The sequence below is a fragment of the Pseudopipra pipra genome, chromosome 6, assembly GCF_036250125.1.
Source record: "Pseudopipra pipra isolate bDixPip1 chromosome 6, bDixPip1.hap1, whole genome shotgun sequence".
Taxonomy (NCBI): Eukaryota; Metazoa; Chordata; class Aves; order Passeriformes; family Pipridae; genus Pseudopipra; species Pseudopipra pipra.
The window spans coordinates 63,199,644-63,226,202 of record NC_087554.1 but is presented as its reverse complement, the minus strand read 5'-3'; the positions used below and the strand labels follow the sequence as shown (position 1 = coordinate 63,226,202).

The 26,559-nt window shown below is 53.4% G+C and overlaps 1 protein-coding gene across 1 annotated transcript; it reads left to right on the top strand.

The window, feature by feature from the left end:
• Window positions 1-541: 541 nt before the first annotated feature.
• Window positions 542-24,603, top strand: GNG2 (G protein subunit gamma 2). The gene is made up of 4 exons (XM_064659624.1): window positions 542-774; window positions 19,485-19,551; window positions 20,535-20,650; window positions 21,594-24,603. The coding sequence occupies exons 3-4, from the start codon at window positions 20,564-20,566 to the stop codon at window positions 21,720-21,722; spliced, it is 216 nt and encodes a 71-aa protein (XP_064515694.1). The 5' UTR covers window positions 542-774; window positions 19,485-19,551; window positions 20,535-20,563; the 3' UTR covers window positions 21,723-24,603.
• Window positions 24,604-26,559: the final 1,956 nt, after the last annotated feature.

The window sequence follows — 26,559 nt, the reverse complement described above, 5'->3', positions numbered from 1 at the left end:
TTCAGGGGGTGTGATGGGTGCAGGGGGTGTAGGGTGAAGGGCATGTGATGGGTGCAGGATGTGTGATGGGGTGTAAGGAGGTGTGGGGTTCAGGGGGTGTGATGGGGTGCAGGGGGTGTAGGGTGAAGGGTGTGTGATGGGTGTAGGATGTGTGATGGGGTGCCGCAGATGTGGGGCTCAGGGTGTGTGATGGGTGCAGAGGGGTTGTGGGGTGCAGGGAACGTGGGTGCAGGATGGGGGTACTGTGGGTGGGTGGCAGGGCTGTGGGGTTGGTGCGTGACGTGTGTGGGGTGCAGGGTCGGGGGGGTGAATGGGGGGCACAGAACAAGGGGCTATGGAAGGGACTGGGGCAGGGACGGGGACAGGGAGATGAGCAGAGCCAGGGAGAGGGACCGACGCAGGGTGAGGGACATGGGAGGAGGCGGCGGGGTCTGGGGAAAGGCGATCTGCAAAACCCGGGGGACGGAGAGGAGAGGAGAGCAGGAGGAGGAGGAGGAGGAGTAGAGGAGGAGGAGGAAGTCGGGGCTGAGCCGCTTCCTGTAGGCAGCGGGATGAGCGCAGACAAAGCTGGGTGGGGACTCGCCGCTCGGGGCTGCTGCTGACCACCCTCCTCCTCCTCCGGCCGCATCCCTCCGGTCCTCCCTCCTCCATCCATCCCTCCCTCCATCCATCCCTCCATCCCTCACAAACGTCGGTCCATCCATCCCTCCATCCCTCCGTCCGTCCGTCCCGCCGCCGCCGCCCGCCCCGCGGGGCACCACCGCCCGTCTCCAGGTACCGCCGGGCACACGGGGGGAGCCGGGGCTGGGGGCGCCGGGAGCACTGGGAGCACTGGGAAGGCTGGCACTGGCCGCACTGGCGCACGGTGGGGCTGGGCAGGGCGGTCCCCACCCCCGCCACTCGCTGTCACTGACCCCCGCGGGGACCGAACCGCTCCCAAATCAACAGAAAATCCCCCCAAATCCCGCAGGATGCCAATCCCCGCACCCCCCCCAACCCCACGGGGACCCCACAATCTCAGGGGACCACGGGAGACGCGGGGGTCCCACCCCGCCGGGGGCTGGGAGCCGGGAAGGTGCCTTGTACGGGGAGTTCAGTCTCCCAACAAAGGTTGGATTTAGAGGGTTTGATCCTCCTTAATCAACTGATTTGCCATCACAGGGAAGGCTTTTTCTGTGGATGAATGAGATGTAGTGTTCTTTCTTTCCCTGTTTTTTTAACCATGGGAAGGAACGGGGAGACTTTCCCAACCCCAAATCCCTGCAGCAGCCTCAGCTGGGATGGATCTGCCCCAGCCTGGCTTGCAGGGGTTGGGGGGCGATGTCCATGCAGGTGGAGGGGCATCCATCCTGCCATCCCTACGGCAGGATGCCCACCATTTCTATCAAAATCCCAATTTTTCCCAGCAGTGGTTTGAGGGGCAAAGGAGCCCTTTCGGTGAAGGAACCCCGGGAAAATCACCGGGAAGATGTGCTCAGGGAAACCTGGTCCAGGGCTTGCTTTCCCCAGTGGGAGGGGAATCCAGCAAAAAAAATGGCAAGAGGGGAGATTTGGGTTAGGTATCAGGAGAAGATTCTGCCCTGTGAGGGTGAGGCCCTGGCACAGGTTGCTCAGAGAAGCTGTGGCTGCCCCTGGATCCCTGGAAGTGTTCAAAGCCAGTTTGGATGAGGTTTGGAGCAACCTGGGATAGTGGAAGGTGTCCCTGCCCGTGGCAGGGTGGGGTGGAATGAGATGATATTTAAGGTCCCTTCCTGCCCAAACCGTTCTGTGATTCCATGATTCTTGCCTCCTTGGTGGAGAATGATTTATATTTAAGGCAAACCTGGATGCACAGCGATACCCCTCCCATTAATCAATTGCTAATGAGTCACTAATGAACTTAAAGCACGGTACCCAAAGGGCAGTGGCTTGGAGCAGGCACGATCTGCCACTGCTGTCCCTGCTGCCGCAGGTTCTCTGTGTTCTTTCTTTCCCTGTTTCCCTCTGGCCTCCCCAGCAATCCCGTGCTCCCTGGCCACGAGTGGGAAAAGGGGCAGGGACCGTGTGGATGTGGATGGCAGCAGCACATCCCCTGGCAGCAGGCTGGAGCCAGGCACTGAGGATTTTTCCTTATAACTGGATTTCCCTGAATGCAACTGGAGCATGCGATTTTAATCCTCTTTCCTACCATATGGCCGCTGGCTGGATTGAAATATGACTCAATTAATTATTGCCAGGAAAGCCCCGGGGCGAAGCCTTTCTCCAGGAGGAGGTTTGGAGGTGCTCCCGGGGTTATAATGGGGCTTTTCTCACCCTGTGCCGTGGGATAGAGGGGCACGTGGCTCAGCCCCATCCTGCCCCAGCTTCCTTGGCACTGGTTTTGGGGCTTTTTTTGGCATTTTCAGCCTTGCAGGAGGAAGCAGAGATGCTGCTTGATGCTGTTCACACGATGTGCTGCCGGCTGTGACATGACTTTGGCAGTCTCAGCATCACCTGGATAACACCTGGAGTCAGCCTTGTCCCCAAAATGGGGTATTCCCATCTTGGGAGGACCTGTGGGTCCCCCCCCCCATTAACATGGTGCCTCCAAATGCCCGTCGTCTCTCCCAAATTCCCTGGGAGCTGCCAGCTTTGTTCCCAGTGGATAATATACCAGCTTTAAGGATCTCATGGTGTTTTCTCCAGGCTCCTTGCAGTCATGAGCTGGTGGTGGCCTCTGGGGCACATTTTGGATCTGGGGGAGATGATAACCAGGGCATAAGGATTATCAAGGCCAGGAGCAGGCAATCCTGATGGGATTCCCATGGATAGATGGCTGTGAGCTGGTGACGGAGCTCTATTATTATTATTATTGTTGTTATTATTATTATTATTATTATTATTATTATTATTATTAATCCCCAAACCATCCTGCTCCTTTGCCACCCAGTGCCAACGTGGCAGGAGGAGGAAAATGCAATAAAAAGGACACTTTGCCGGGGTGGGCAGTGCCATCCCACGTGGCAGCCCCGCAGATGCTCCCAGTGGGATTCCAGAGCTTTGGCCTGGGAACGGCAGTGGCCAAGGCACCACTTCTCCTCCTGAAACCCAGTGAGTCACCAAAGGAGGACAGCCAGGCACCGGCACAGGCTGTTACCATAGTAATTAGGGCTGGAGAGACGGTGCTGGAGCCCCACAGACCCGCCTGTGTCCCCAAAAAGTGCTGCCCAGGGGTGTCCATGCCGCTCCATCCCACGGATCGGTGCCGGGATGCTCCAGGCTGGCGCGCCCCTGACACGTGTGGTGCCGCCGGGGACCACGGGGCTGCACCTCCTGCTCCCTCCTGCTGGATTGACCCACTTTGGGTTGGGAATAAGGGGTTCACTGCAGGAAAAGCACCATTTTCGGCACGAGTTGCATCCGTTCTCAGAGGGGCTTCTCCAAGCGTTTCACTCCTGCACCCGGAGCGGGATGTGGGAGCGGGATATGTCCGTGTGTGTTCACAGCCAGCACAGAAACAGGAGGAATGAGCAAAGGGGTTAGGGTGGGTTTTCAGTTTTTCCTGCTTTTCAGGCTCTTTTCTCTCTGTTTCTCCCTCTCTGGTTTCTCGCTCAGCCCCTTTTTGGGGTCGCAGCAGCTGCTGGGAGGAGGGATGGGGGGAAAGGCAGCAGGATATGGTACCCCATGATGCAGGACAGGATGTGGGATGCATCGTGGTCCACTTACCAGGAAATTTTTGCACTTGTCCTTGCTCAGTTTTATTCCCTGCTCACTCCCAGCGCAGCCTCAGCCCCTCCTCATGTGCATTTTTCCTCCTCCGTGCCACATACATGGCGCAAATTCCCCCAAAACCCAACCCTCTAAAGCATGGGAACAGTGTTGCACCCCCAAAATCCTGGGGAGAACAGCAAGGGGAGGCTCCTGGTTCTGCTGCTCTTGGGGAGGCGCGTGATGGCTGCGGAGAACACGGGCTGTCATTCCCAGCTCTCCGCACACGCTTGGCACGAGACGTTTGGCACGCGCCCCGTGGAAAAGCAGGTCTGAGCTGGGGAGAAGGACGGGCTCCAGCTGCCAGGAGGACACGGATTTGGCTCCGTGGGGAAGTCAGGCTTGCTCCAAAACCCATCTGAAGTGTCTGGGATGGTGTCTGTCGAGCGTGGACTTTGGGTCAGGCCAGTGATTAATTAATGGTGTCTTTGATTAAGATGTGCGAGCGAATCGCCGGCGCTTGGCGGGCGGGGAGGCAGCGGGAGCTGGATGTTGGATCAGAGGACCACAGGATCACAGGATGGCTTGGGTTGGAAGGGACCTGAAGGACCATCTGGGATGAGTGAGGATGCAGCTGTGCTGAGGCTGAAGTCTAAAATCACTCCTCTCCTGCATTTCATGTCGGAATGATGGACTTCAAACACCAAACCAAATTTTTCACAGGCTCAGTGGGAAAAAAACCCTCTGAAATGGCATCATACCAAGCCTTAAAAAATCAGCAACTTGCAGTTGAGACATCCTCGATAATTCCTGGGAAGGAAGCTGTGCCAGGACCTGCTTATCCTACCAAACACCATTAGTTTTCACCTTATCTCGTCCTTCCCTTGCTTTTCACACAGCAGTTTTCTTCCCCTGTAGTCCATTGTCATCATAACTTGGGTTAATTAGTTTATCCCAGGGAAGGTCCAGGTGTTGCTGGATTGTGGCCAGAGGGTCCTGGCACCACAGGGAGGTTTCTGGTGGTGAGAGATGCTTTCCTCCAGCATCCACAGACCCACTGAGCTGTGGGTTGGTTATTTCAGGGGTGTGACTGTGCCCCCCAAAGTGCTGTTCTGGGCACAGCTGGGCACCCTGGAGCCGTGGATAAGCTCCTTTGGCTGAGTTGATGTCTCAGTTTAACAGGTTTATCATCCTGCCCTCACTTGCTCTCCCTAGAGCTTCGGGAAGGAAAGTTGGCTCTGTTCATCCTGTGATGATCCCTACAAGTGGCTCTCCTGGCTGGAAAGGTCCTGGCTGGGCAGCTGGGTTAGTGAGAGGAATGACTTAGGTGGGAAGGAGCAGCCTTGCCCGAGCCTTGGGATCCTGAGCATCAGTGCTCCTTCCTGGACCTCATGAAATCTGTCCAAAGGGAAAAAAAGTCCCTGACAGAGCATGGGATATTCCCACTGCAAAGTCCTCTGCGTTGCTGGTTTTACCCCACACTGGGCTGCTCAGCATCCTTCCTCCTTCTGCCTGCAGCATCCTCCGACCAGGGCGGATAAATCGCAGATCCAAAGCCTGGCTGCTGCCTTCTGGAGCTGCCTGTGCCCATCCCTGCAGGCAGAGCTGCCTGATCCCATCCCTGCAGGCAGAGCTGCCTGTGCCCATCCCTGCAGGCAGAGCTGCCTGATCCCATCCCTGCAGGCAGAGCTGCCTGTGCCCATCCCTGCAGGCAGAGCTGCCTGTGCCCATCCCCAGGAAAAGAGCTGCCTGATCCCATCCCCACAGGCAGTGCTGCCTGTGTCCATCCCTGCAGGGAAAGAGCTGCCTGTGCCCATCCCCATGGGCAGAGCTGCCTGTGCCCATCCCCATAGAAAGAGCTGCCTGTGCCCATCCCCATAGAAAGAGCTGCCTGTGCCCATCCCCATAGAAAGAGCTGCCTATTCAGATCCCTGCAGGCAGAGCTGCCTGTGCCCATCCCCATGGGAAGAGCTGCCAGCTGCAGCGGGGACCGCAGGGACGTCGGTGCCGTGGGGACATCGGTGCCCTGTGCCACTGCCGGCGTCTCTGCACAGGGACACAGACCTAATGATGGCAGATGCCCTGAGTGAGTCGGTGCTGAGAACCCTCCTCCTCCTCCTGCTCCACCTGTCTGTGCTGGAGCCCTGGTTTTTCCATGGCTGGCAACTCGAGGAAAACTGGCACTGCTGGGGTGGGTTCGTGCTCGAATTACAGTTGGGTTGTTCCAGTGCTGTCACGTCTCTCGTGTTATTCCTGCTGTGTCAGGAAACCTGTGCTCCTCCACGACAGCTCCCGTGGCTGGATCCATGCACAGCAAATGCCAGCATTGCTCCAGCCTCAGGCTTAGAATCATGGAATTGTTTAGCTTGGGAAAGCCCTCTAAGATCATCGAGTCCAACCATTCCCCCAGCACTGCCAAGCCCACCATTAACCCACATCCCAAAGTGCCACATCCACAGGGCTTTTAAATCCCTCCAGGAATGGTGCCTCCACCTGTTCCAGTGCCAGTCCTCTTTTAATAATTTCTGTTCTTGGTCTATTTGCCCGTGAGCAGCGTTGAGTCCCTGCAGCCAGGGAAAAGCAGCCGTCGTGGTGGGACCCACGTGGCTCCCCCAGGACAGGCAGAGTGTCCCTGTGCATCCAACAGCGCCCGCAGGGATGTGGAGTAGGACAGGAGTGGTGTTTTCTCTCTTACCTGCTCCCATCTGAGCTGTGTCCCAGAGGAGAGACCGGGAGCTGAGGGTGGATGAAGTGCAGGAGCATTGAATCTGTTGCAGCATACACCTGGGATGGCACAGGGAGCGCTGCCAGGTGTCCAAGAGTCACAGCCTGAGGCGTGATCCCCTTAAGGGGGATGCTGAAGGAATGCTGAAAGGATCCTCCAGGCTTTGGTTGTCTTAAAATCTTCGGTGTAGCCTTGAATTCCTTCGGATTGAGCACAGTGTGAGTAACCACGTGTTTGGAGAAGTTGTGCTTTTGGGGTCATTTTGGGTAAGAAAGCACCAGCTGTCAGCAGATGTGAGATGCTCGGTGTTGATTTGATTCCTTTTTGGATCCGGTGTCTTTGGCTTTCCTTTGGAGCAGGTGCAAGGAAGGGAGGGAAGCGGGATGAAGAAGCTGTAGGGAGTCAGGAGTGCCAGAAATGTGTCTCCACAAATCTCCCAGGACAGTGCCAGAGTGTCCCTGCCTGGAACATTTGTCATCGTTAGGGCTTCATTATGTTTGCAGCTGTGATGGCCACTTTGGGATAGAGCTGGATTGAGGAGCACCCATGGGATGAGCTTTGGGCTCCAGGGTTGTCCCTCTCCTTCCTGACAGCATTGGGTGGGTTTGGATTTTGCTGAGGGCTGAACCCAAACCAAAGGGTTTGTTCCTCTTCACATAGGCCTTGGGAGAAACAGGCAGGTGTTGGTCTGAGTCTCCTCCTGAGGGCAGAAGAGATTCCCAGTGCCCAGAGCAAGTCCAGAGGAGGCCACGGAGATGCTCCAAGGGCTGGAGCCCCTCTGCTCTGGAGACAGGGTGGGAGAGCTGGGGGGGTTCACATGCAAAAGAGGAGGCTCCAGGGAGACCTTAGAGCCCCTTCCAGGGCCTAAAGGGGCTCCAGGAGAGCTGGAGAGGGACCTGGAAGAAGGGATGGAGTGACAGGAAGAAGGGAAATGGCTTCCCACTGCCAGAGGGCAGGGTGAGATGGGATATTGGGAAGCTGTGCCTTCTCAGGGACTTCCCACCCCCCCGCTGGGTCTGCAGCAGTTTGGGGTCCTTAACTGGGGGGTCATCAGCCATCCACAACCTATCTGATCCTCTTCCAATCAGTCCTCAGGACTGTGCTTCTGGAGCAGCTCTGATCCTGCTGGAAAGTGCCCAAGCAAAGGTTTCTCACCTTGGGAAAGTGCTGAACGTTGACCAGATCTGATGGATTCCATGGATTTGTGTAGGACCCTGGGAAGAGGCAACAACCTGGTGGCTCTGCCGTGGGGCCAGGGCTCCAGTGTGACCCTGGGGCAGCTTTGGGTTTTCCAAAGGGCTTTAGGCTCAGTTTTTGGAGTCCTGCCGACCCGATTGCGCCGCATCCCTTGGATTTTTAAAGTCGTGGAGCCGTGGTGGTGTTTGTGCGGCGCTGGCAGGGCCGGGACCATCAAAATATGTTGCATTATTTATCAGCTGATTTAATATAATTGCTGCTCAGCCTCACATCCTCGCTGGGGGGGGGCTTGGATCCGCCTCCGGTGCTTCCCTCGCTCCCCATCTAATGCCTGCAGGGGGGACTCTCCCTCCTGCCTCCCCTCCGTGAATAAAAACAGAGAATAAAGGGAATAAAAAGATTATTTTAATGCAGCAACCCAGGCTTATGGAGAGATATAAGCAGAAAATAAGGGAGGCACTGATTATTATTTTTTTAAACCTAAATCTAAGCCCTGTGTAAGTGTTTCTGTTAAATGATGGAAAAGTTAGGCTGGCTGTGAATCCATGCTGCTGCTCCATCCTACCTGGAATTGCAGGCCCCCAAAGAGCAGCTGCATCCATGGATTTTGTAGCTCATACTGGGAAAAATACAGAAACCCACTGAAACTGAGGTTTTCCAGCACCAGGTAGGCAGGGAAAGGCTCTTGGGAAAGCAGTTTGTGGAGCGTTGGGGTCAAATCCCAGTAGTTCCAGCTCTTTTGGCAGGAGGATTAAATCTGTGGGAGTGGACACGGAGGGGGATAAATAAAGCACGTGGGGCCACGGCATGGCCAGGGTGGATTGATCCCCGGCACATGAGGTTCGATGCACGGGAAGGGAGGGAATTCAGCACGTCTTGCGCTGCTTAATCCGGGCTTTGCCGAGTTTCTTTGGCTTTAAAATTTTTTAACCTTTATTTTTTTTAATTTTTTTTTTTTTTTTTTGCACTGGAAGTGTAAAACCACCGCCCGGGCTGGCGGCTTCTCCTCCCGCCCGCGTAACATCGGTGTGTGCCGAGCGTGTGTCATTCCAGATCCAGCCGGAACGGTGGGAAAAGCGGGGCCGTTGACTCAGCAGGAAGCGGGGCAGGGACGCTCTGCCCGTGTTTTGAGGGGAAAACTGTCTGGTTCAGGGGTTTTGGGCTCCGTGGGAAAAGTAAGATGTCGTGTGTGGAGGTTTGTAAGCAGTGAGAGGGGGCGAGGACGGAGACGGGCTGGGGAATAACGTGGGGAAGGCTCCGAGGGCACGGCTCGGGAGGGAAAAGCGGATTTTGCTGTTTTGCAGGAGCATTGTTGTCGGGAATGATGTAGGTGGGTCAGGGCTGGAGCAAAGGGAAGCTGCTGAGCACAGAGCCCTGGTGCTGATGCCTCTCGATGCTGCTCCACGTCCCTGTCCCAATTCTGCCACGCTGGCCGTGCCCTCCTCTCCTCATTCCATGGGGAAGGACCCAGGTGTACTCGCTGCCTCCGTAACCAGGGCCTACTTTAGACAGAAATGCATTAGGTTACAGGGAAAAAAAGAGGCAGCAGCAGGGCACAGGAGTGAAATTTAATTGGGATAATATGGGTCAGCAGCAGCAACAACCTACTTCTGCCCAGCCAGCCCAGCTAACCCGGTTTGCAGCACTGCCAGGGCTCCGCATCCCTGCCCGCATTCCTGCCTGTGTCCCTGCCCTGATCTGTGCCTGCATCCCTTCCTGGATCCCTGCCTGGATCCCTGCCTGCATCCCCACCTGCATCCCTGTCTTGATCCCTGCCTGCATCCCCGCCTGCATCCCTGTCTGGATCCCTGCTCACATCCCTTCCTCCATCCCCACCTGTATCCCTGTCTGAATCCCTGCCTGCATCCCTGTCTGGATCCCTGCTCACATCCCCTCCTGCAACCCTGCTCACATCCCTTCCTGCATCCCTGCCCACATCCCTGCCTGGATCCCTGCCCACATCCCTGCCTGTACCTCTGTCAGTATCGCTGTTCACATCCCTGCCCACATCCCTGCCTGCATCCCTGCCCTCATCCCTGCCCAGATCTCTGCCCACATCCCTGCCTGCATCAGTGCCTGCATCTCTGCCTGTATCCCTGCCCACACCCCTGTCTGCATCCCTGCCTGCATTCCTGCCCAGATCCCTGTGCACATCCCTGCCCGTGTCCCTGACTGCAACCCTACCCATATCCCTGACTGCATTCCTGCCCAGATCCCTGTCCTCATCCCTGCCTGTATCCCTGCTTGCATCCTTGCCTGTACTCTTTCCTTTGCCAGGCCATGAAATGTCAGAGCCAGCCCAAGCCACGATAAATCACTTTGCAAAAGTGATTTATGATTTTTGATTTTTGATTTATGATTTTTTTCCCCCTCTTTTTCTTCTCTCTTTTATTTTCTGGTTTGTATTTTTGTTTGTTTGTTTGCTTAATCGTTTTTCTCTCTTTTTTTTCCTCTCTTTTTTTCCCCTCTTTTTTACCTCTTTTTTTTTTTTTTTTTTTACCTGTTTTTTTTCCCCTCAGAAACCTGCTAAAACCACCCCCATTCCATGCCAACCCTCCACCTGCACTTTGGGATGTGGCCACGAGCAGATGCTTCACTCATTTCACGGGTGTCTCAGAGATGCCGTCGCGCAACAGCTTTGTGGTGAAACCCTCGCGGGATAACGGGGTTTTACCCCATAATCCACACCTAAACCACAACAAATCCCAAAAAAATCATCACAAAACTCCCATCTCCATGTCGTGCAGCCACTATCTGAGTACTGGCCCTAAAGGCACCAGCTCTGGATGCCGTGAAAAACCTGGAAAAGAAATAGAATCCCTGAGCGGTTTGGGTTGCGGGAGACCTTGAAATCATTCAGTCCAACAGCAGGGACACCTCTCACTAGACCAGGTTGCTCCAAGCCCTGTCCAGCCTGGCTTTGAACATTTCCAGGGATGGGGATAAAGAGGGAAAATCGATCGACTGAATTGCTCAAAGCCTGTCCAACCTGGGCTCGGGCACTTCCAGGGGATAAAGAAGGAAAATCAATCAATGAATCAATCAATAAATAAGGAAAAAAACCCAAAAAACTCCCAGCCTTGCTGCTTCCAGGACAGGGATGGGAAGAGAAATACCAGGCAGTGGCAGCACCGGGAATTCGTTCTACGATCTCCGATGGGCTGTGACCTGTTTGCTGTATTTGAAGCTTGAAATAGAGCCTTATGAGTAATGTGGTTCAGGTGCTTATCACCAATTAATTAATTCTTTTGTATGGTGGTTACCTAATTAAAGCAGTCTCAGGTAATTCCTGGGGGGGGAGCCGAAACTAATGGGGTTGTTTCTTCGCTGATGTAACTTGTTGGGTGATTCCCAGAGGCTGGAAAGGGTTATGGGGCTCCGTGTGAGTGTTACTTAAAATAAAATTCTAATAAAGGTTTGATCGGGGTGAAATCATCGGGGGATGATTTCTCATCGCAAGGATTTCTGCAGCCCAAGGCTTCTCCTGTTGCAGGAGCTCTTTGGGAGAAAAAGTGAGGTTTTCACCGAAAAAAAAGAGCCATTTTGGGGTTTATTTTAGCTGAAAATTGCTTGGCAGGAGGATGAGCATGTAATCCACCACCAACTAATGCAAAATCCACATGCTCCTTCCCATTTTCTACAGTCATGGGGAGGATGCCCCCTAAAAAATTAGAATCTTTAAGCCAAATCAGGGCAACTCAATGTCTTGCCCCAGTTCCTCCGGGGTGGCTGCTGATGGGCAGGGATTGGTAAGTCACGGGATCATTTAGGTTGGAGAAGATCTCTAAGATCATCAAATCCAACCATTCCCCAGCACTGCCATGGACATGAATTTGGGGTGACTTTGCCTGAGGCTCAGGGTGGGTTTGGCTCTTCAGGAGCTGAGATGACACAGCCAAGTACCCAAATCCTCTTGGAAATGTGATGGTGGGTGAAATGTCTCCACCTTTCAGTGCTCCCTTCATCTTCCCTTTGCTTTCAATCCTCATTTCCCATCTTCCCCTGAAGATCTTTATCTTGACCCTGGTAAATTCTTAAGGGCAGGATGTTCAAAGCTGAAACTCAAGACTGGATCCGTTAATTAGTGTGAAATAATAGCTCTTGGCTGCTTCCCTTAATTAAGGGTCAGGAGTTCAGAGCTGGATGGATAAGGAGGAAATTCTTGGCTGGGAAGGTGGTGAGGCCCTGGCACAGGTTTCCCAGAGAAGCTGTGGCTGCCCCATCCCTGGAAGTGTCCAAGGCCAGGTTGGATAGGGCTTGGAGCAACCTGGGCTAGTAGAAGGTGTCCCTGCCCATGGCAGTGGTTGGAATGAGATGGACTTTAAGGTCCCTTCCAACCCAAACAAGTTTGTGATTCTGTGATCTGTGTGCTGGAGACACTTTACTCTGTCCAGGGGTTTTGGGGAATTCCTGAAGCTGTGTGTTCTCCTCTCCTCTGCTCCCCTGTGCTGAAGGAGCCTTCAGTCTCCCGCTGGCCTCTGGGTGCTGCCCGACATTTTATTAAATTTAAAAATAACAACCCAAAACCAAAACCAGCCCAACCCTTGAACCATTTTCCTTTTCAGTGAAGTGCAGCAGTGGTTGGGCTGAGCCCTGGGGAAACCACAGGATTGGAGCCAGTGCCTGAAGCCCCTGGAAGGTTGTGCTGGGGGTGGCGTGACAGGATGTGCCCTTATCTGTCCCCTCTGGTGTCACCATGACAGCCCAGGCCTCTTTCCTTCTGTGTCTCAGCATAAGGAGAGAGCAGCCTTCTCTGGCTTAGGGCATCTTTATTCCTCAGTACTTGGACATCCCTGAATTCCTCAGTATTTGGGCAGCCTTATTCCCTGGTTTTTGGGCATCCTTATTCCTCAGAATTTGAGCATCCTTATTTCCCTGTATCTGGGCATCTTTATTCCTCAGTATCTGGGCATCCTTATTTCCCTGTATCTGGGCATCTTTATTCCTCAGTATCTGGGCATCCTTATTTCCCTGTATATGGGCATCTTTATTCCTCAGTATCTGGGCATCTTTATTCCTCAGTATCTGGGCATCCTTATTTCCCTGGATATGGGCATCTTTATTCCTCAGTATTTGGGCATCCCTGAATTCCCCAGTATTTGGGCAGCCTTATTCCTCAGAATCTGGCCATCCTTATTCTATGGTGTTTGGGGATCCTTATTCCCCAGTATTCATGTATCTTTATTCCCTGGTATTTGGACATCCTTACTGCTCAGTATTTGGGCATCCTTATTCCCCAATATTTGGAAATCCTTATTCTATGGTATTTGGACATTCTTATTCCCTGGTATTTGGGCATTCTTATTTCCCAGTATTTGGATATCCTTATTCCTCAGTTTTTGGGCATCCTTATTCCTGGGTATTTGAACATCCTTATTACTCAGTATCTGGGCATCCTTATTATCCAGTGTTTGGAAATCCTTATTTTATGTTACTTGGGCATCCTATTACTTAGGATTTGGGCATCCTTATTCCCCAGTATCTGGCCAAGCTCAGGACACCCATCCTCCCAGATCTGGGGTTGTCCCTTGTGCACAAACACTTTCCCAGGGTTTTCCCTCAGAAATGGTTTTCCCTGGAGTCCCTGGGGCAGGCTGGGAGGGTTACTTGGCTTTTGATGCATTCCCTGGTGGCATTCCCATGGTTCTAGACCCTTGTGCCAACCCTGGAGGAGGTTGGTGCTCCCTCCCCATAGTACCCAGATGGAGAGAGCCAATATCTTGGATGAATGGTGGCTGGAGGGACCAGAGCAGATATGCCAGGCTGTGCCAACTGGCAGCTGATCCTTCATCTGAATAACCTTTAGAAAAACCTTTAAAAAGCCCTAAAAAACAAAAAAAGGAAGTGGAGGGTGGTTCCTGTTTGCTTCGGTTTGAGCCGTTACGGAGCCTGTGAGAAAACAAAACGCTGAGATTCTCACTTTCACGTGATGCCCACGGAGCAGTGACTTCTCCAGGCAAAAGGGCCAGCCCTGCCAGACCAGGAATGTGAGGCTGGAGCATCCTGACTCCATCTGGGCTGCAGGGGTGGTTGGCTCCGGCACACGAGGTGGGTGGAGGGGGCATCCCGAGCCAGGCTCTCTGCAAAGCCAGCTCCAGCCCTGAGCTCTCCATTTAATGCCCCAGCAAAACTGGGGAAGAGACAAATCTTTCCTGCAGCTCCCTCTTGCTCTGTGTGCTTTGCATTGCCTTGGTAATTCCCATCCCTGGAAGTGTTCAAGCCCAGGTTGGATGGGGCTTGGAGCAACCTGGTCTAGTGAAAGGTGTCCCTGCTCATGGCAGGGGGGGTGGAATGAGATGGGCTTTGAGGTCCCTTCCAACCCAAACCAGTCTGGTATTGAATGATTTGGGCCAAAATGGGCGCCCATCCCACCTCATCCCTGTTTGGCAGGAAGGATCAGATGTTGGTGTGATAACGGAGCTGTTCCCATGGAAACAGTCCCATTTTCCACTCAGTTGTCTTTTAATTTATTTATTTATTTGCCAGCACGTCTCTGACCTGCAAGCTGCTCTGTGGTGATTTATACACCGTATTGAACATCAGGGATAAAAAATGGCTGTTGGAAAAGGGAATCCAACCCCCGGGGATGGGGGCTGGGAGCTGTAACCACCACTCAGGATTAAGGTTCTTTGCCCCAGCAGAGCAGTGTGATGGGAGCCCACGGGCACAAACCTAGCTCATAACATTTTCTTCCCTTAAGGAAATAACGAAACACATGGAATTTGGGCGTGTTAAGGCTCCTTTCCCACCTAGGTCGGTAGCTGCTGTGGGGATCCACGCGACTACCCCATCTCCCACCCCCTGCAAACGTGGCTCTGCTATTTTCTTTTCAGCCTGTGCTATTTTTATGCTTTTCTGGATATATTTAGCGATTATTTTTTTCAGCTGAGCTGCCTATTTTTAGCCTGTGGCTTTTAGGAAAAGCAACAAGATGCCTGGCAGAGCCAGGCGGCCCCTCACGAGGGATTCCCACGCTCCAGCCGGCCGGTGACCGGCAGCGCCGGCTCCGGGGAGGAGATGGCACCTCCATCTGCTCAGTTATCCCTCCTGGATGCTGTGTCATGGCTGGTTTTGGGGAGAAAAAGGCAGTTTTTGGGGAGGAAAAGGCAGTTTTTGTGAGAGCCTGCTTGCCTCAAGGGGGGGATGCAGTGAGCTGGGATGGGCTCAGCTGCTGGGAAGCACAGGAAGCAGGAGAAATCTGAGCATGAATGAGAGCTTGGATAAATCCCTCCGTTACAATACCCAGCTTGGCACCTTTTCTGGACCAAAAAAAAAAAACAAACATTTGCAGAACAAAAAAACCCTCCTCTGGACCAAAAAAGTCCTGGGTGATGCCCTGCCTGGTAGGAACAAGCCTGATCCCTTCTCTCCCCAAATCCTGGCTGCCCCAATGGGATTCACTCACTTTACTATTAACTGGGTGAAAAACACTGGTGCATCAGGGATGGAAAATATGACTTTTTATTGAAATCAAGGAGCAGGGAAGCTGCTGCTTTCACCCCAAAAAGGGGCCGTTCTGGGTGGTGGGTGATGCTGCTTTTGGTCTCTGTGATGAGGGAACAGGGAGGTTTCGCTCTGGCAGCACTTTCTGTTTCATTCCTGCTTTTCCTTTCGGTTCAGCTGGGAGGTGTGGTGGGAGAGAGCTGAGAAAACACTCACTGGGAGATGAAGAAGGTCTGGAGAATTGAACCATAGAATTGTTTAGGTTAGAAAAGGACCGACGAGTCCAACCGTTCCCCCAGCTCTGACCCATGTCCCCAAGTGCCACATCCACAGGGCTTTTAAATCCCTCCAGGAATGGTGAATCCACCACTGCCCTGGGCAGCCTATTCCAGTGCCTGTTCCTGCCTATTCCAATTCCAGCTGAGAGACAGGAGAGGGTGTTTTCCACAGGTTTAAAACTGCAGAGGATCGCAGATGAGTGGGTAAACACTTCAGACCCCGGGAGACACAGGAGGTGTCTTGTGACATCCATGAAATCTCACTTGATGCCCTTTTGCACCTTCAGGAATGTAAGGAAATACTTTCCAAGGATGCTGGTGTCCTATTTAGGGCAATTGCACTAATTAATCACCCTTAAAATCATAGAATCATGGAATGGTTTGAGCTGGAAGGGACCTTAAAGCTCATCTCGTTCCAACCCCCTGTCATGTGCAGGGATACCTTCCACTGTCCCAGGTTGCTCCAAGCCTATTCCAACCTGGCCTTCAGCACTTCCGGGGGGGGGAAGTGCCATTTTTTTAAACATTTGTGAGAATTCTGATCTCCACCCACGTGCAGGTTGGATAAGCCCCAAGTGAACAGGGGGGTAAACTGCTAGGGGGGAGGTTGGGCTCAGATTTCCTGGGTTTGGAGCTGGAGCTGGCGACAAAGACAAGGCACTCGGGTTCCAGGATCCTCTCTTCCCAAGCCCTTGCTCCGCAGCCTTTCAGCACAGCTCTGCGCGGAGCAGGCGGCAGCTTGTGCTGACGAGGAGCTGGCAAACGAAGCCTAATTGCTGTTTCAAGCAGTGTTGGCAGCTCTGGGATGTCAGAGCCCCACAGGAGCCCGGTTTGGGAGGGAGGAGTGGGATGGCAGCTCAGCAGGAGGGCTCGGCGTCAAGAAATGCTCCTTTTGCAGCGGCTCTTTTGGGTTTTACGTGGCAATTCCTGTGGAAATGCATCCACAAATCGAGGTAGATGGGATTAATTTACTGGGATTGAGGAGAACTAGTTCTTCCTTGGTCCAAAGCAATGTTGGCTTTAAGCTCAGAGCACATTAAATCCCAATCAAATCCCATCGAGCAGCAACTCACTGCTCCACATCCACATTTATTGCTCCACATCACAGGTAAAAGCTGAAGATTTTGGCAAAGCTGGGTGGAGCAGACCAAGAGCTGACACAGCTGTAAATGCTGCATCAGTGCCCTGGGATCAAGGGTTTCCCTTGCTGTTTTCCCAACTAAATCCCAGTTTTTGGTGCCTGTTTTGCCCGGGTGCTGCAGGTAAAAGAAGAAGATGTTATTCAAATATGTCAGTGGCTCTTCATTCAACAGACAACAAAAAATTGGATTTTTTTTGCAGCTTAGGTGCCAACTAGTAAAAATTAGCAGCAAAACATCCAAGTCCAGGCATTTGTTGCAAGGGCTTTTTGTGGAATCATGGAATCACAGAATGGTTTGGGTTGGAAGGGACCTTAAAGACCATCTAATTACACTCCCCTGCCACAGGCATGGACACCTTCCACTATTCCAGGTTGCTCCAAGCCCTGACCAGCCTGGCCTTGGACACTTCCAGGGATCCAGGGGCAGCCACAGCTTCTCCGGGCAACTTCTGCCAGGGCTTCCCCACCCTCACAGGGAAGAGATTTAATCCAAGCCAAGATGCTGGAGCATCCTCCTCTCCTTCAAACCCCCAGTGCCTTCTTACCACTGATTGCAGCCAACCCAACTACACCTTGGAAAGTAGGTAAATCCTCAAGCTGGAGGAAAAATGCCAACCATAAAGCTAAAAATCACCCTGCTTCCCAGTATTTCCTGATATCCCCATTGTCACTGGCTGATCTCACACCCTCTGCTGCTGTGCTAAACCTTGCCTGCAATGAAAAGAGTTTTGTGGTGCTCACAAAGGAATACAGACAGTGTGCTTTTTCCCTAGCTTAATGGCACATGTGCCTGGATAATGGGATTCGTGCCTTGGAGCCCACAGGTTAATGAGTCCTTACTCATTATTTTCATGCTAATGATGTTAAACGTGTCCAGTACATGGATATTGTCTCTTTTGGGCTCTGCCACAGGAATAACAACTCGGGATCTTGGCAGGTTGTTTTGATACTTGTCTGTTGTGCAGAGGGGTCATGGGTTATTTAGAGCATGTGGAAGGGGTTGAATTCGTTTAAAGGGATGCAAAAGAGCTGGAGAGGGATTTTGGACAAGGGCATGGAGTGACAGGACAAGAGGGAATGGTTTCCCACTGCCAGAGGGTAGGGTTAGATGGGATATTGGGAAGGAATTGTTGGCTGTGAGGGTGGTGAGGCCCTGGAACGGGTTGCCCAGAGAAGCTGTGGCTGCCCCAGGATCCCTGGAAGTGTCCAAGGCCAGGTTGGACAGGGCTTGGAGCAACCTGGGCTAGTGGAAGGTGTCCCTGCCCATGACAGGGGCATGGAATGAGATGGTCTTTAGTCTCCCTTCCCACCCAAACCATCCTGTGATTCTCTGATAAATCCAACCCAAACAAAAAGACAGGGGGGTTTGAGTTTACTCCCAGTGGCTCCACACCCTCCCGGGGGTACAGTGGGGTGTCCTCAGTTTGGGATTAAAAAACCTGCTTTTGTGGCTGCCCTGTTTGAGCAGCTTTGCTGCCACTCGAGAACTGCTGGGCTGTTGTGAGGTTGTTTTTTGGTGCAGGATATTCACAAGCTCACTCTGAGGTGTCACCTGCCATGTTTTTGTTATTCATGCAGAAGGAAACACACAGAGTGGAAACGCTCTGAAACCATCACTGGCCCCAAAATGGTTTTAGTTTCTGGTTGAAGCATCTGCAGAGGGGCAGAATGTGGCTGAGGTTTGTGGTTGCCCCTGGGAGGGTCCTACAAGGTGGCTGAGCTGCCCCTGAGTTCCCATTGTCACCTCAGCAGCCCTGGGACATCTCAGCTCACACAGATGTCCCTTCCTCTGTCCCAGCAGGGTCTTGGTCTTCCCTAGCTTTGTTTTTGGGGCTATTTTCCATACTTAAGTGCCCTCAGGTCTGGAAGTAGTAAGAGAAGGGAGGGTTTCCTTGCAGGAGGGTGGCAGCAGGGTTGTATATATATAATTTTTTTAAGATCAGGGCTGTACCAGCCATACAGATGCTCCCAGCAGTCCTCCCTGCTCCCATGCCTCTTCCATGACCTTAAACATGGAGTGGCTGAAGTTGCTGAAGTGACTCCCTGTCATTGGAGCAGCAACAGGTCCTCTGTATGAAAGGACACGACATAGAATTGTTTAGGTTGAAAAATCCTTCTAAGATCACGGAGTCCAACAATTCCCCCAGCACTGCCAAGCCCACCACTAACCCCTGTCCCCAGGTGCCACGTCCACACGTCTTTTGAACACTTCCAGAGATGATAATTCCCCCAGATTAACATTTGCTGCATTAGAAAAGTCCCTGTGGCATCCAGACCACACGACAGCATCTTGGTTGGTGGTGTCCTTGCCCCACCAGCCCAGTGCCAGCTGCCGTGGCAGAACCACGGCACGCCGCCATCCACTCCCTGGCTTTGCAGAGGGAGAACTGGAAGGAAAAGCAGGAGAGTTGTACCCTTGTACCCTGCTGCTCAAACTCCTCTCCAGCCAAAAAAAAACCAGAAAAAAACCACACACACACACACAAAAAAAAAAAAAAAAAGGCGGGAGAGATGAGATAAACCAGCGCGGAAACAACGCACAGGCTCGAACTAAACCCCCAGCGAAGGCGCAGAGATTTGCCTGGGCAGAGCAGATCCAGCCGGGAGCTCGGGCTGTTGGGAGCTGGGGGATTTTGGCAGCATTCCCCGGGGGATGCTCCTTCCGTCCTGCCACGTGCTCTGTGCACCAGACGGTTAAATCCATCCCCTCTCCCCGAGCATCCTCCGTCCTGCGAGCTGGGGAGCAACCACGAGCCTTGGCTGCCGGCAGCCCTCGGATGCTCGCCCACTGGCTTGAAACCTCTTCCTGTGCCGAAAACCTCGCCGAATGCAAACAAATAATGCCGCTGGGGGCCGTGCTCGCACGGCACGGGGCGGGGGGGGCACACGGAAGGAAAGCCACAGCCTCTGTGCCAGGCACGGAGCTCGGCGTCTGCGGGACCGACGGGGCTCCTGGCGCCGTAAATATGGAGCTGAGTGGCATCACTGCCACCTAACCCGGCTCCTTTTGACTCCATATTCTCTTTGCTTGAAGGTGGTGAGCAGCCAAGAGGAGCAGATCTTCCCCTAGAGGCACAGATCAGCGGAGAGACCGGCTTCTGGTAAAAAATAACCTCCTTGGGGTCCCCACCGGGCGCAGGGGGCTGGGGAGGGGTCTCATCCTCAAACCCCGGCATGACTCACTCTTTGAGCACAGGCACCAGTGCCAGGTTGATTTTTTCTCTTAAGTCCCAGGATAAGCCTTGTCCAAACACCCTTATAATGGGCTTGAGCTGGACATGCCCTCAGCTTTTCCTTAAAACATCACGATCCCCTTATTTTAGGGCTGTGCCATCCTCGTCCCACCCACTCGGGGGTCTCGCTGAGCCCTCCTGTTGCGGGACATCCCAAAAAACCCCAACATTTTGGAGCTGGCAGTGAGCCCCAGTCAGGCAGGAGCACAGCTGTGCCTCTGCTGGAAAATACTTGCTGCTTGTAAAAGCGTGGGCTGCCGGGGGAGTGGGATGCTGGAACTCTGGCCGGAGCTCACTGCTGTTAGAAGGTGACGGAAAAACATCCGTGATAGAGCCGGCAGGGACTTAATGAGCGTCCCCCCGCCTGCCTGGGGTGGAAATCTCGAGAAACAGGAAACTCCAGCATCCTGTTTAGCATCTCAGTGTTCAAATTGGCAGCAGGAACAAAGCGAGGGAGGCCAAGGGACACCGGACTCACGCTGGGCACCGGCACGGGCTGGATGATGCGCAGGGAATGAGCCTGGCGAGGCACTTTGGGCTGCTGGAGGGGAGCCTGTTCTCTGACTTCCTTGTTGCTGTCACAGGCTTTCATGGAACAGCAAATTCCAAAGGACAGCTCGGCTGGGCTCCAGATGGTCCCAGTGGCCCCAAAGCTTGGCTCTGGGGACTGTGAGGAGGGCACAGAAGAGGGCCACTGGCAGCGGGTCACTGCAGCTCCCTGCCCGGGGTCTGCATCCCCCTTCCTCACACCCTCATTCCGATGGCTCTAACGCTCCCCATATGCAACCCCAGCACATAGTTTGGGGAATTTCAGGGCCCAGAGGCTGATCCACGTGTGTTCATGCCCACAGCCCCCCCGGGGAGCGTGCCTGGCCTGCCCATGGCTAGCAACAACACTGCCAGCATAGCGCAAGCACGGAAGCTGGTGGAGCAGCTGAAGATGGAAGCCAACATCGACAGGATAAAGGTAGGGAGGCTCAGGAGCTGGCTGGGGAATGCTCTGAGGCAGTGGCTGCTGCTGAGCAGCTGCCCAAAGCACATGGTGGGAGCTGGGATGTGGTGCTGGGTGGTGTTTATGGCAGATGCTCTTCCAAGTGACCCCGATGGCCATGGCTGAGGGCAGTGAGGCAGGGAGGTGCTTGCCCATGGAATTATAGAATCACAGACTGGTTTGGGTTGGAAGGGACCTTAAAGACCATCTCGTTCCAACCCCCTGCCATGGGCAGGGACACCTTCCACTAGACCAGGTTGCTCCAAGCCCCATCCAGCACTCCTAGGGATGGAAGGCAGCTGGAAGCATCACCTGGAGCCCTGCTGGGTGGGTGGGAAGGACTGACTGTTCCCAAGGCATCTCACCTCCTTGGGAAGAGGTTAAATCTAGGGAGAGAAGTGCTGCAGTGGCGGCTGCTGGCTGCAGGCACGTCTGGATGCAAGCAACACCTCACCTTTTGGGGTGTGGCTGAGCTCCAGTGGCTTGGGAGCTGCTGCCATGTCCAGAATAAATAATGAGGTTGGTGGCTGAGTGCAGCAAATGTTGCTGTAGCAGCCGTGGATGTCCCTGCTGAGGGTTTTGGGGGAGAGCCAGCAGGGATGCAGGGATGCTGGAGTCGGACCTTGTGTGGTCAGGTTGGGTGAAGGATGGGAATGGGTGAAGGATGTGAATGGATAAAGGACGTGAAGGATGCTTGTGGGATCGTGTGCTGAGAGAGGAGCTTAGAGCCCAGAGGTGAAGAACCAGCCCTGAGCACAGAGGTGAAGAACCAGCCCCACCAAGGATGTGCTGTCAGGTCATCGGTCAGGTTCTTGTCGAGGGTCTGATGTTTCCTGCCCAGCCCTGCTGGCAGGATCTTTTTCCAGGTGGGATTTTCCCAGCACAGCCTGTCCCTAACGCAGGGCTCCTTCCTTTGCAGGTGTCCAAAGCAGCAGCAGACCTGATGGCGTACTGCGAAGCCCACGCCAAGGAGGACCCTCTACTGACCCCCGTCCCGGCCTCAGAAAACCCCTTTAGAGAGAAGAAGTTCTTCTGTGTGATCCTGTAAACCCTTGAGGAGCCTGACGGGCACTCAGGCCACCCTGAACACTGATGTAGAGTTTTTAGGAATGGGGACGACCTGCTAGTCCGCAGAATTTAAACAAAAATAAGTAAAATACACGGCCTGGAAGCTACAGAGATGTGCATGTTTTAAAGAACCTGGCCACCTTTTGGGGGAATAAGATGATCTGCATTGTGAGGCAAAAGATCCGAAGTCTGTAGAGTTGCCTAGAAAGAGAGAAAAAAAAAATATGTAAAGAATAAATATGTGTCACTTTTCTGCTCACAAAAATTGTTTGATTGTTCCATATTCAAAGCACCAGAGCTGTGCTGAGCAAAGTAACTGCTAAGGATGTGTGTAACCTTCTTGGAATGATATTGTTGGTTTCTTTCCAAACTAATATTTTTTATTTAAGTTGTCAGATATATAGCAACAGGTTAGGTGACTTATGATGTTGCTCAATGTTTGGTCTTGTGCTTTTTAATTTCTGGTGGTAGCACAGCAGGGGGGTTGAGTGGCCCCACGGTGGGTTTGGGGGGGACACCGGCAGCTCCTGCCTGTCCCCCCCGTGCTGGCAGCTCCGTGTTCCTGGCAAACCCCACTTTTTTACCATTTTGTATATGGTTAGCTTTGGTTCTGCAAGTAAAAGTGATTCATGTGTCGTGGTTGGTGCTTCATACTCCTGTGACGACGTTCGGTGGTAGTGCATGAGAGTTTGTGTCCGTTCATCCGCTCCAGACTTTTCTTTTCTGTTGTTTGGCTGGTGGAAGGAGCTGTAGGGAGGAGACTGAGGCGATTCTGAAAGCAGAGAGAACTCCTGTGATGCCTTAGACGTGCCTGAAATACCTCCTGCGATAGGGCAGGTGCCAGAACCCGGGTGAAGGGGCTCGGGGTGGCCCCTGCCCCGGGCGTTGTGGGGTAGCTAAAAATCCGAAAGTCAAAGTCAACCACTCCTTTCCGGGTCTTTCCTTTCTCCTACACCTCTGTGCCTCTGCCCTCCTCGCTTGGTCCTGCTCTTTGGCTTCCCAGTAGTACCTCCTTCCCTTGGGGCTGGTCTGGAATGCTGCTTTGTGGTGGGATGTTGCTCTGTGGTGGGATGCTGCTCCACCATGGGATGCTGCTGCGTGGTGGGATGCTGCTCTGTGGTGGGATGCTGATCCACCCTGGGGTGTTGCTTCACGGTGGAATGATGCTTCATGGTGGAATGCTGCCCCACAATAGGATGCTGCCCCATGGTGGGATGCTGCTTCATGGTGGGATGGCACCCCACCATGGAATGCTGCCCCACCATGGGATGCTGCCCCACCATGGGATGCTGCCCCACCATGGGATGCTGCCCCACCGTGGGATGCTGCCCCACTGTGGGATGCTGTCCCATTGGGGGATACTGCTTTTTGGTGGGATGCTTCTGCCCCTTTCCCACACCCACCAAATCCCATTCCTGCCTCACCACGTTGGGAAGGGGCAGGGGAGCAGCTTGGGGAGCTGTGGGCCCACCCCTTCATGGAGGTGCCTGATACCCTGTTTACACACAGCCTGAGCTCCCTGGCAGGCTGGGGAATTATTCCCAGCTCTGATTCATCCACTCTCGGGGGACACACGCCACCTTTTTGGGCTCTGCCTCGGGTTCACACTTCCGAGGATGTGGCTTGTCTCTCCGCTGCTAAACCCCTCCTGGCTTCCCCTGCTCTTCTACACTCCTGGGAAACTTTGGGAATCATAACTTTGGGAATAACTAGGTGGGCGTCTCATGGGGCCTTGGGGGATCTGTGGTGACCTTACTAAACTAGTTCTGAACCAGGTATCAGTTTAATCCCTGTGGATTCCAGAGGGCATTAGTCTTTAGGTACCTTTTGGTGACTCTTTCTAGCCCGTAACAAGTGCTTTTTGGTTTTTCTACCTTTTCATACTCTTTTTCTAGTCTTCTACGGAGAAGACCAGTTGTTCTTACACTGGACTCAAAACCTTTGGCATCTGGGAATGTTTATACGCCACGAGTAGCGTAGATGGTCCCAGCCCTCCCACGGTGGCTTTTGGCCCCCCCTAACCCTCCAATTTTGATCTTTTTACTACAGCTTGTGTAGCTTTAGGATGAAGGATGGATGAAGCCGTTTGCTCTGCAGCTGGTTTCACTCTTGGTGTTACCAGGACATGTAAATACCCCATCCTGGGTTTTTGTCTTTTCTTTTTAACGCTGATTTACCGTCACAGAGAGTGAAGCGCAGCCGGCCTGACCCGGGGCTCCCACCCCTGACCCTTCTCAAACACTGTCATAAAGTGGTTTGTAATAATTTTTTTAACAACTTGCGTATTTTACAACTTGAATTCTTAATAACTGAACGGTGAAATAAACCTGCATGAAGAATATGGGGAACGGGGGGGGGGGGGGGGAGGGAATTTTGAATTAACCCAAACTACTCATCGAAGGTGTTTTATGTTGCTGGGCTTTATTTTATGTTGGTAGAGGTGTTGACATTGGTGTGCTGCCAGGTATTTCACCCCAGTATTTATATTTACACAGATATGCCTTTGTTAGCCAAGTAGAGATCGCCTGCCAAGGTCATTTTCCCTCCTCAATGAAAATACCAGCCATCCCTCCATCCCGATGCTGTATTTCCAGCGTGGTATCAAATGACATTCAACCCCCAGGCTTTTAAAGAAAAATATATCTGGAGTACTGGAAAAGGACTTTTTTTTTTGTCTGCCAAGGTTGCTGGTGGCGGGGGAAATCCATTCCTTGGGTGCCAACCTGCCACTGCCAGGTTTTTGGGGAAGGGGTGGTTGGGAGAGGAAGCCGGAGCGGGGAGGTCGGCGTCGTGATGTAGCGCATCCCCCATCCCACGTGGTCTGTGTACTCGTTGGAAATAAACTTTTGGATTTGTTTCAAGCCTTTGGAGATGATTCTCTGTGCGTGTTGACCTCTGGGGAGGTGGGTTCCCATCCTGGCTGCGGCTGGATCCTGTTTCCATTGGGTTTGGAGGCGGGCGTCTCCCTGACAGGAGTTTTGGTGCCTGTCTGCGAGGGAAAATGAAGCCTCTTGGGGTTTCAGCCCCTTCCCAGACACAGCTTTCTGTTCCCAGAGGATGAGCCAGCTCAGGGAAGAACAGGCTCCTTCAGGGTGGGACATTGCTCCTTCCTCAGAAACTGAGAGGTACTTAAAATTTCTAACTTTGTTGTCCATCCCTTCTCCCCTCTCTTTCCTTTTTCTCTCATCCCTGGCAGTCAGTACAGGCTTTCCACAGTAATTTGGACAAGGGCATGGAGTGACAGGACGAGGGGGAATGGCTTCACACCAACAGTGGGCAGGGTGAGATGGGATACTGGGGAGAAATTCTTCCCCATGGGAGTGATGAGGCCCTGGCACAGGTTGCCCAGAGAAGCTGTGGCTGCCCCTGGATCCCTGGAAGTGTTCCAGGCCAGGTTGGACGAGGATTGGAACAACCTGGTCTAGTGGAAGGTGTCCCTGCCCATGGCAGAGGGGCGGAACTGGAAGATCTTTAAGGTCCCTTCCAACCCAAACCGTTCCAGGATTCTACGATCCCATAATTCTTACTTGTTCCACTGCCAAAACACCTCCTGATCATAGAATCGAAGATACTCTGTTCCTACCAAACTTACCACACCCTGCACTTCCGCTCCTGTTTCACAGGACTCTCATGAGCAGATGATTTCCCAGCAAAGCAGCCAGACCCAATTTGAGGCTGCTTGGCCTCAGCCCACCCCTGGGGCCGGGAACAAGGTGGCAGGATGGGTTTTGCAATGAAACCCACCAGCACTGAGCCCAGCACGGATTCCAGTTTTCCATCCACATTCCGAACACGTCAGCGAGCAGCAAGATGTTGCCCAACCCCGAGATGCTGGAAGTGTCCCCCCTCTCTCCTGCGCTGCCAGGGCTCAACCCTCAGCCTCTCATCCTTCTCTGTGTCCATCAGAACAGCTTGAAAGGGAAATGGTGTCACTGTTAAAGAACAAGCCAACTGTCTCCTGCTCGCTGTGCCAAGCCAGGCAGCTCAGCTGCTTCACACCTCGCTGGCTCCCCTCCATCTCCAATGCTCGCCCCGTTCCATCCTCACTCCGGAGCAGCAGCATCTGCTGAGCTGGAGGAGGTGTGGAGCATCCAGGGAGAGCGTGGGCGGGATGCTGCTCCCTGCACTCCTCACTGCTGCCCATCCCCACACCGGCATCAGGCCCTGGGCGGGTCCCTAATGAGAATAAACCCATTTGCACTAATTGCATTCATTAGCTCTGCAGCGTGGAGTGGGGAGAGGAGAAGCACTGCAGCTGCTGGGCATGGATTTGCCCTGGGTGTTGCTGCAGGAAGGGTTGGACCCACCAGGGAAGGGGATGATCCCCAAATCCAGGGTGAAAGGGGATGAGGTAGGAAGGGGAAGGGCTGTTCTGAGGGTGATGAAGGCAGGAGAGGCAGAGGAAGGGTGGAGAGCAGAGGTTTCACTGCATCCATCCCTGGTCCTCCTTGCTGGGGTGGACAGTGTGTGACACTGGTGTGGCTGAGGGCACCCTGGGGACAGTCCCAAGCTCCTTTTATCCATGCTGGAGTCTTTGTGCCTTTACTGTCACTTCCATGTCACCCCTTACACACGTATTGGTGACACGCTGAAGCCCTCGTGGGCTCCAGGTGTGAGGTCAGAGAGGGACCTTCCATCAGGAACGGCAGTGACAGGACAAGGAGTAATGGGTTCAAACTGAAAGAGAGGAAATTTAGGTGGGATTTATGGAATTCTTCCCTGTGAGGGTGGGGAGGCCCTGGCACAGGTTGCCCAGAGAAGCTGTGGCTACCCCATCCCTGGAAGTGTTAAAGGCCAGGTTGGATGGGGCTTGGAGC

Bases quoted from the DNA above. Each gene is read 5' to 3' on its own strand.
- GNG2 (XM_064659624.1), top strand. From the start codon at position 20,564: ATGGCTAGCAACAACACTGCCAGCATAGCGCAAGCACGGAAGCTGGTG. The intron at 20,651-21,593 runs GTAGGGAGGCTC...CTTCCTTTGCAG, and splicing joins CCAACATCGACAGGATAAAG to GTGTCCAAAGCAGCAGCAGA.